General features: G+C 46.2%; 1 protein-coding gene across 4 annotated transcripts; it reads left to right on the plus strand.

Annotated features, from left to right (window-relative positions):
• The first annotated feature begins 2,381 nt into the window (after nt 1-2,381).
• CLP1 (cleavage factor polyribonucleotide kinase subunit 1) lies at nt 2,382-5,638 on the plus strand. 4 transcript variants are annotated; one of them, XM_032414015.1, is made up of 3 exons: nt 2,382-2,744; nt 3,497-4,124; nt 4,522-5,638. In XM_032414015.1, the coding sequence occupies exons 1-3, from the start codon at nt 2,467-2,469 to the stop codon at nt 5,191-5,193; spliced, it is 1,578 nt and encodes a 525-aa protein (XP_032269906.1). In that variant the 5' UTR covers nt 2,382-2,466; the 3' UTR covers nt 5,194-5,638. The 4 variants fall into 4 exon arrangements, with proteins under 4 accessions (XP_032269906.1, XP_032269907.1, XP_032269909.1 ...); XM_032414016.1 differs by lacking the exon at nt 2,382-2,744 and adding an exon at nt 2,758-2,996; XM_032414018.1 differs by lacking the exon at nt 2,382-2,744 and adding an exon at nt 2,758-2,949.
• The last annotated feature ends 3,652 nt before the right edge of the window (nt 5,639-9,290 follow it).

Consider the following 9,290-nt stretch of genomic DNA (forward strand, 5'->3'; position numbering starts at 1 on the left):
GTGCTCTCTCTCTCAAATAAATAAATAAAATCTTAAAAAAAAAAAAATACCCGGAATTCTGAATATTTAATCAGGAAGAGTCTGGGGTTTAAGATAAATTCTGAAAACAGTGCAAGTGCCTTGAGTGGTATCACCAGAAGTTTGGAATTGAGAGGGAGAATTGGGTAAAGATAGAAGTGTTTCTGTCTGAGAAGCGGATGAGAGAGGAAAGGTAAGTGGGGGAGGGAATTTGAGGAACCATTCTTGAGGAAAACAATGAGAAGTGGGAAAAAGGTAGGTGAGTAGTTCTTAGGGCAAGGACTGAAACTTTAAAAGCAATAAGGGGGTACCAATTAATTAACTCAGGAAGAAAATGATCAAGGGTTTAGCTGGAGAGGAGAATGAAAAAGACATGAGGACAGGATTCTTTGGGGGTGGGGGTGGAGATGGCAGGAACGCTTGGTTAAAGATGACAAGGGAGAAAAGTGAGTGTAGGCAAGCATGGATGCTGTAAATGTTGTGCCCTCACTCTGTTTAAGAAGTGAATTGGAGGGGCGCCTGAGTGGCTCAGTCATTAAGCGTCTGCCTTGGGATCAGGTCATGGTCCCAGGGTCCTGGGATCGAGCCCACATCGGGCTCCCTGCTCCGTGGGAAGCCTGCTTCTCCCTCTCCCACTCCCCCTGCTTGTGTTCCCTCTCTCGCTGTCAAATAAATAAATAAAATCTTAAAAAAAAAAAAAAAAAGTGAATTGGAGGGGGCGCCTGGCTGGCTCAGTAGGAGGAACATGCGACTCTTGATCTCAGGGTCGTGAGTCAGAGCCCCACACTGGGGGTAGAGATTCCTTTTAAAAAAAAACGAAGAAGATGAAGAAGAAGAAGAAGAAATGAAATGGAGATAGTCTAAAGGCGGGGAGAGGTTTCTTTTCCCTAAATTCAGCTTGAGACGGCTATACAAATAAGCCAAAGAAAGATGACCTTCAGATAATTGGGAGAAATTGCCTCAAGGGAGAGAGTGTGGAGGTGAAGAAACAGATCTGGGAAATAGACTGCAGGGAAAGAGGAGAGGCTGAGCTCATTCAGGGAGAGAATTTGCAAATAGAAGCCTGGAAATGAATTTTTGAAGAATGGTGAAAGGATATGGGATACCTGAAAGTTCGCTAGAGAACTAATGCATGCGTGGTGAATGAATGAATTAAAGCAAACCATTAAGGAATAAACCGTGGGAAGTGAGGATGGCACTGTGGACAGAATGAGTGCTAAGGTAGGGCCGGTGTGAAAGAGGCAACCCAGAAAATAACAGTCCCAGGTTTCTTGATCCAGAGTAACCATGGGAGCTGGACTGAAGGAAGTTACTCATCTGAAAAGTGGGGGTGACAATTCTGGTATGTGCTTCACAGGATTCCTGTGAGGATTAAATGAATTTACACCTGTAAAGCTCACAGAACAGTACCTGGCATCTAACACTATGTGTTTGCTACTATAATAACTGGACTCAGACTCCCAAATCCTGGGTTTGAGTCCTAACTTGGGCAAGTCCCTTCACCTACCTTAGTCTCCTTCCTCATCTGAAATTGGAGATAATAAAACTGACTTTACAGGTTGGCTGTGAAAGAAGATACTGGAAAGGGCTTTGAAAAATTTAAACTGTTGTACAAATGGATGGCATTATTAAAGCTCCCCCTCCTCAACCTATAATAAAAACTTAAAAGCTAACATTAGATGCTATGTTACAGACATTGTGCTTAGTACTTTACAGTATCATCCCATTCAATCTTTAAAACAACTTTAAGAGGTTGGGTACTATTATTATCCCTGTTTACAGACAAGAAACTGGGTCTCAGAGAGTTTAAGCCTGATTTGCCCAAAGTCACACAGCGCGAAAGTGGCAAAGCAGAGCACAAGATTCCAAAGCTCAAGCTCCTGAGGATTATAGATGTGGCCCAAACTGTTGCCTGCAGGATAAATGATTGGCCTTGTAGAACTGTCAGGAATTCAGGGAAGGAAACCGAGTCACCAACAGAAATCCCCTCTCAGTAGGAGAGACGTTGTTGGGTAATGACTGGAAGAAATTCTTGGATATTTATTCTTTTATTAAAACAAAACAAAAAAAATTTAATGCCCTCTAGGTGCCAAGCGCTGTGTCAGGGAGGGGATGACAGCCCAGGTTGGCTTCTGACAGGCTGTTTTCCTCCACTTTCCTTACTCCCAGATTTCCTCGTGTTCCACATGGGGTTTTGCTAATTTCCCCACCTCCTGGCTTGTGGTCCAGGCAAGCAGACGGTCGCGGGACCCAGATGGCGAGCCTAGCCGCCCCCCTCCACCCCTTCCCGCCGCCCTTCTCTTTCCCCCGCTACAGGTGAGCGGGAACACTGGGGCGAGAGTCCGCAACAGCCGCGCCTCGGCAACCATAGGCTCCTCGGCGGATCCCCGCCTCGCGCGGGGCGTAACCGCCACTCCTCCTACCCCTTGCTCTCCAGCTTCGCGAACAATGACCGCCGCCGCCCCGCCCACCTTTGGCGTCACGATCAAAACAATCCTCTTAACTACAACTCCCAGAAGGCCGAGCGGCTGCGCGAGCCCAGCAGCCGGAGGCCGTTCTGGCAAAACTACAGATCCCGAGGGGCATCGCGCGACCGCAGCTTCTCCAGTGCGCAAGTGCGGAACAGCCTTTGTTTCCGGCGTGGATCTGGGCGAGCGTGGCGTGCAGTTGGGTTTAGGTGGTGCCGGGGCTCCTCGGTTTACCGGTTTGGCTTTGTGGCTGCGCAGGTGAGATAATAAGCTCAGGAATGCAACCGTCGCCCCCTTAGAGCCAGGACAGATTTCGGCGTCTGGGGGTGCCCGGACAGAAACCGGACTTAACAGCTGCGGTTCGCGGTCGGAAATCATTCTTCACTCTTTCTCGGCGTTTTCTAGTCTACGAAGTAATTTCTTCCCTTCAACAGTCCCCAGAACAAACTTTGTGAGAGGAAGCGTAAGTGCCTCCAGTTGAGAGCGGAGGAAAAGGTCCAGGGAGATAAGGTGATTTGTCTAATGACAGTACTAGCAGTTGCTGAGCGGGGCGTTAATGCTCTTTTCTAAGTCCCAACCCAGTATTCTCTGCTTTGCATCCAGGTTGCAGACGCCCTTTCTTGTTGACTAAGAGAGTTGGGGAGTGGGCATTTGTTGCCTTCTCAAGTGGAGTATCCCAATAGAGTGACGAAAGGAGCTATGGAGGTGATATAATCAAGTCTTAGGTCAATGTGTAGATATAATTTTCTTATGTCTGAATCATTTATTCACTCGGTGTATTTATGAGGTGCTTTCGGGTTGTCAAGCCCTATTCTAGATCCTAGAGATACGGCAGCAAACCAAACTGCCCAACCCTTACATTCCAGTGGGGGTAGACAGACAATATAGTGAGACAGGTGGTGATCACAGTTAAGGAGAAAAATAAAGCAAGGTAAGGGGAAATATCCATGGGAGGATTTTGAACAGCGTCCTAACTTCCGTTTAGATCTGTTAATTAATTTGTGTTCTAGGCACAGCAGCTACACAGAAAAGATGGGAGAGGAGGCCAATGATGACAAGAAGCCAACAACTAAATTTGAACTAGAGCGAGAAACAGAACTTCGCTTTGAGGTGGAGGCATCTCAGTCAGTTCAGTTGGAGCTGCTGGCTGGCATGGCAGAAATCTTTGGCACAGAGCTGACCCGAAACAAGAAATTCACCTTTGATGCTGGTGCCAAGGTGGCTGTTTTCACTTGGCATGGCTGTTCTTTACAGCTGAGTGGCCGCACCGAGGTGGCTTATGTCTCCAAGGACACACCTATGTTGCTTTATCTCAACACTCATACAGCCTTGGAACAGATGAGGAGGCAGGCGGAGAAGGAAGAAGAGCGAGGCCCCCGGGTGATGGTAGTGGGCCCCACTGATGTGGGCAAGTCCACAGTGTGCCGTCTACTGCTCAACTATGCAGTGCGTTTGGGCCGCCGTCCCACTTACGTGGAGCTGGATGTGGGCCAGGGCTCTGTTTCCATCCCTGGTACGATGGGGGCCCTCTACATTGAGCGGCCAGCAGATGTTGAAGAGGGATTCTCTATCCAAGCCCCTCTGGTGTATCATTTTGGCTCCACCACTCCTGGCACCAACATCAAGCTTTATAATAAGGTCAGAGCCAGAGCCAAGGTGGGATGGAGGGAAGGGCTGCTATCAGGGTAGGAAGCTGTGCAAAAGTGTGCTAATTAAAACCGTCAATGACCATTTCTTTGCTCCCTTCAGCTGGTATTACTGCCACGTGATTTCGGAAAAGACCGTTTCAAATATAAGTCAACCTCAGATTGTTAAACGTTTGTGTGGCCCTGTTCTGAAGTAACTTACTAAATTTCTACTTAGGACACGAAACCGTAGAAGAAGCAACATAAAAATGGAAATCCACGTTACGAGTTAAAACCACAGCCATTAAGAATGTCATTTTTTTCTTGTACCTAATAGCCACTTACTCTATGTAGCTATGAGTTTGTTCGTTTTGTGTTTCTTTTTCTCACCTTGATGCTCTCTTCTGCAGATTACATCTCGTTTAGCGGACGTGTTCAATCAAAGGTGTGAAGTGAACCGAAGGGCCTCTGTGAGTGGCTGTGTCATTAATACCTGTGGCTGGGTCAAGGGCTCTGGGTACCAGGCCCTGGTGCACGCAGCCTCAGCCTTTGAGGTAGATGTGGTTGTGGTTCTGGATCAAGAACGACTGTACAATGAACTAAAACGGGACCTGCCTCACTTCGTCCGAACTGTGCTGCTTCCTAAATCGGGGGGTGTGGTTGAACGCTCCAAAGACTTCCGGCGGGAATGTAGGGATGAGCGTATCCGTGAGTATTTCTATGGATTCCGGGGCTGTTTCTATCCCCATGCCTTCAATGTCAAATTTTCAGATGTGAAAATCTACAAAGTTGGGGCACCCACCATTCCAGACTCCTGTTTGCCTTTGGGCATGTCTCAGGAGGACAATCAGCTCAAGCTAGTACCTGTCACACCTGGCCGAGATATGGTGCATCACCTCCTGAGTGTTAGCACTGCTGAGGGCACAGAGGAAAACCTTTCTGAGACCAGTGTGGCTGGCTTCATTGTGGTGACCAGTGTGGACCTGGAACATCAGGTGTTTACTGTTCTCTCTCCAGCCCCCCGCCCACTGCCTAAGAACTTCCTTCTCATCATGGATATCCGGTTCATGGATCTTAAGTAGGTATTGGCAAGAAGCTTTGCTGCCTGGGGCATTAGAGATCTTCTGGCCATCACCAAAGGCAGATAGGCTGAGGTATGAGACTGTTGAGGCCATACAGACGAGTAAATAGTGAACTAGTAGATAGCGTATTTCTACCTCTTAAAACAGGTGGTGGAAACCCAACTCTTCTAATCTTGAACCAAAAGGACAACCATGAGAATATAATTGATTTTTTTGGATCACCGAAGGTACCACTTTGAATTCTCTGAGGTCCCGGAGAATCCCATTTCTTCCACTGTGCTACTTGGTGGACTGATTTTTAGGAGGAATTTTTTTTTATTATCACTGCTTTATATTCTATATGTAGCACTTACTATCTCATTTATCCAGGATGAAAGATTGAATCAGAAGGCCTCTTTCTAATAAAATTCAAACTTGGAAAATTTTAATAAATATTTTTGTCATATCACAGAGTTGGTATAATTTTTTTAAATTTTGTTTTTTTCTCCCTAAGCAAGATGGAAACATTATTGGAATGAGTTATTGCTAAATGCTTAGATGAGAGGAAAGCCAAGAGCCCACCTGTGAGCCAAGCAGGTGAATTTTTATAATGGCTCTCCTTTCCTTTCCTCATAGGTAAATAGATGCTAAATCTGTTGTCAATGCCAGGTTTACTCTGAGGAGCTACAGGGGCTGGTGATAAGCTTGGATTGAGATTTCTGGTCTAATCATTTTCCAGACATAGCCCATTTGCTCTCAGTTGCAGCTATTTTTCCTATTGTCCATCTGATTGGAACTGGGCCTTAGGTCAGTGTAAATTGAGCTTTCAGGTGGTAAGAAGCTGGGAAAGCCCCATTCTCTGATTTCTTGCAAATGATTTGTGTTCCTAGTTTAGACTGGATTATTGAATACTATCTAAAGCCCTTCATCCATTCATTCTTTTCACAAATATTTATTGAGCGTCTATTTGCCAGGAACCATTCTAGATGGGGAACAAGTTAGACAAAGTCTTAGAGAGCTTTCATAGAATAAACAAACAAAAAAGGCAAGTGCTATGCAGAGTTAAAATTGGGTGGTCTGAGACAGAGTGACTAGGAAAATGCTTTAGATTGGGTGGTCAGGAAAGGCCTCCCCTGAGCACATTTCACATTAAGACCTGAATGGCTGTGTGAAATTGGGACATCTTCCTGCTGGAGGAAACAGCGCAAAACCCTAAGAAGGGGGAAAAAAAACCCAAAAACAATGTATTTGATGAATGGAAAGCCTGGTGTGGTGCATCAAGGGGTGATTGGTAAAAACTGAGGCTGGAGGGGGCAGCAGAGACCAGATAATGTAGGGCTCCTCTAATCTATAAGAGCAGTGGCAGAGGATGGGAGGGGGTGGTGTCTTAGTTCCTTGAGGCTGCTGTATAACAAAATGCCACAGACTGGGTAGCTTATAAACATCAGAGATTTCTCACAGTTCTGGAGGCAGGAAATTCCAACATCAGGGCACCAGCACGGTTGTGTTCTGATGATGGCTGTCTTTGGGGTTGCAGACTGCCCACTTCTAGCTATGTCCTCACACAGAAGGGCCGAGGATGCACTGTGGAGCCTCTTTTATAAAGGCACTAATCTCATTCATGAAGGTTTTACATTCATGATCTAAGTACCTCTCAAAGGCCCCACCTCCTAATACCATCATCTTTGGGGCTTAGGATTTCAACATAATGAATTTTGGGGGACATATTCCAGACCAAAGCAGGTGGTTAAACAGAGGAATGGCTCTGATTTTGAAAAGATGCTGTGTGGAAAATGGATTATAGAGGGAGGAGTAGGAGCAAGAATATGTGAGGAGACTTGTGGTAGTTTCAATGTGAGAATTGATGGGGGGGTGGGGTGGAATTAGACCAGCCGAGGTGGAGTAGGAGAGTAGATTGCCTTGGGATGGATAGATTGGGCAAACTCAGGGGATGTGGGAATATCAAGAGTTCTACTTTAGCAATATTAAGTTTCAGTCGTCTACTGGTCATATGGAGATGCTGTGTGGACACATGGAAACAAGAAGCTGGAAGGTTTGGGGAAGTTAGGGCTGAAGGTTCATGGGAGCTATTGGCTTACAGAGGGCTTTTTAAGGCAGTAGTATTGGATGAAGTCAGTTAGGGACTCTGTAAATGGAAATCAGGAGACAGAGATGGACTTTCAGGGCACTCCAAACATAAGAGGTGAAGTGAAGTGTAATGGGAGCTAGCAAAGGAGACTGGACTATGGATCTGGAAGCATGGATGTCAGTATTGACCTTAGGGGTGTAGTTTTGGAATGGTAGGGATAAAAGTTCTATTGAAACACATATTATTGAAAAAGTAGAGATAACCTCTACAGATAAAAAGCTTTGCTAAGAAAGAGGGGCTGGATGTAGGGTCAAGGGAGGGTTTGTTGTTATTTTTTTAGATAGGATGCCTCAGCATATCAAGACTAGAGAGAGAATTTAATGATGGGGAGGAGAATCTTCTTGACATCATTCTATTTATTTTTTTAAAGATTTTATTTATTTGTCAGAGAGAGAGCACAAGCAGAGGGAGTGGCAGGCAGAGGGAGAAGCAGGCTACCCGCTGAGCAGAGATCCTGATGCAGGGGCTCGATCCCAGGACCCTGGATCATTACCTGAGCTGAAGGCAGATGCTTAACTGACTGAGCCACCCAGGCATCCCTTAAGATTTTATTTTTAAGTAATCTCTACACCCAACGTGTGGACGCTGTATTTGAAAAATACAGAAAAAAAAAGAAACCTTGGGATAGTGATTATGCCACCCTTAGTGCTCATCCAGCTAAAAGGTTGGCATCCAGTAGTCCAGTGTCCTAGGAGAGCTTTAGTATGTGTTGTTGGTTGGTGAAAGATCGAATTTTTTTCATTTGGCAGTGTCTCGCCAAAAGACAAGACAATTTACAGGTTCTTAGACGGCTGAAAGTAGGAAAAGAAAGATGCCTAACTTGTAAAGTTGGGGAAATGGAAATCTTAAAATCCAAGAAAAATATACACTAGAAAAATGAAATTTGATTTCTTCCTAAGGAAACAAATTAACCGGACAGAAAAGCCTCTATAAGTAAATACTGTATCTCCAATAATAACTTCACCTTTCATATGAGCTAAAGTGTTTTAAAGATTTCATTTTTTAATACACACTGGTCATTAAAAGAGAACTCTCTAGTGTGTTGCAATAAATGGTGGCTTGAAGTCCTTAACAAGAATGAACGAGACCCTGATAAATATGCCATGTCAGAGGAGGTAGACTAGACCCCAGAAAACTGAAGGTAGACCTTTTCCCCTTTACCTTGCTGCCCAGTACTAAAGTTATCAGACCACAGTTAAACCAGCAACATTTGACACCAAACCCGAGGACAGACCGCAGGAATTAGAATCACACTTTACAGGTGAGCAACTTTGGCTTCAGAGAAGTGGCTGCTGGAACACTTTTTTGAAAGACTGTTATGTAATAGCCAGAGCTCCTTTCAAAAGAGAAATGGCCTTGAGCTAAATGAGGAGAGAACAACACCTGACCTTGCTCTTGGGTTCACAGCTGGGTAGGGCTAATTAGGGCAAAAGTGTGGCTCTCGAATCTATGTAGAGACAGCCAGCAGCTCGCTAGGGACAGCCAGATTCCAGCCTGTGTTCCCGGCCGGGGGCGAGGTTAGGGAAGCGGGCGCCCATCCCTTGTGCTGCAGTGGGAAACTAAGGGAATGAAGCCAAGAGCCCACTCGCGCTCTGGGGGGCTGCCACCACCTCAGGGGGCGCTCACTCCCTGCGCCTCCTTCCACGGATGGCACTACTTGTGTGGGCTGCAAGTCTCTCGCCGCTGCCCTTCCTCTTCCTCCCGGGCCTTTGGCAGGACCTTCGCCCCACACGACCCCCCTAGTCCTGGCGCCCCGTCCATGCGAGAGCCACAGCCAGACCGTTCCATTATCCCGCGATTCCGCTGCTAACACGGAGCTCGCTCCACCGATGACGCCTCCATTAAGATCGCTTTAAATAAAATTATCGCCATCGGAAAAATAAAAAAAGGCGGTGGGAGGGTGGGAGCTATTTAGTCGCCAAGCGGTTGGCCAATGCACGAAGGGGCTGAACCGGGAGGACGGAGGGGC

This window comes from Phoca vitulina, unplaced genomic scaffold (assembly GCF_004348235.1).
Source record: "Phoca vitulina isolate PV1807 unplaced genomic scaffold, GSC_HSeal_1.0 scaffold16, whole genome shotgun sequence".
NCBI lineage: Eukaryota > Metazoa > Chordata > Mammalia > Carnivora > Phocidae > Phoca > Phoca vitulina.

Coding starts and splice junctions, on each gene's coding strand:
- CLP1 (XM_032414015.1), top strand. CDS start 2,467: ATGACCGCCGCCGCCCCGCCCACCTTTGGCGTCACGATCAAAACAATC. Junction 2,745..3,496: donor TTGGCTTTGTGGCTGCGCAG/GTGAGATAATAA, acceptor TTTGTGTTCTAG/GCACAGCAGCTACACAGAAA. Junction 4,125..4,521: donor ACATCAAGCTTTATAATAAG/GTCAGAGCCAGA, acceptor TCTCTTCTGCAG/ATTACATCTCGTTTAGCGGA.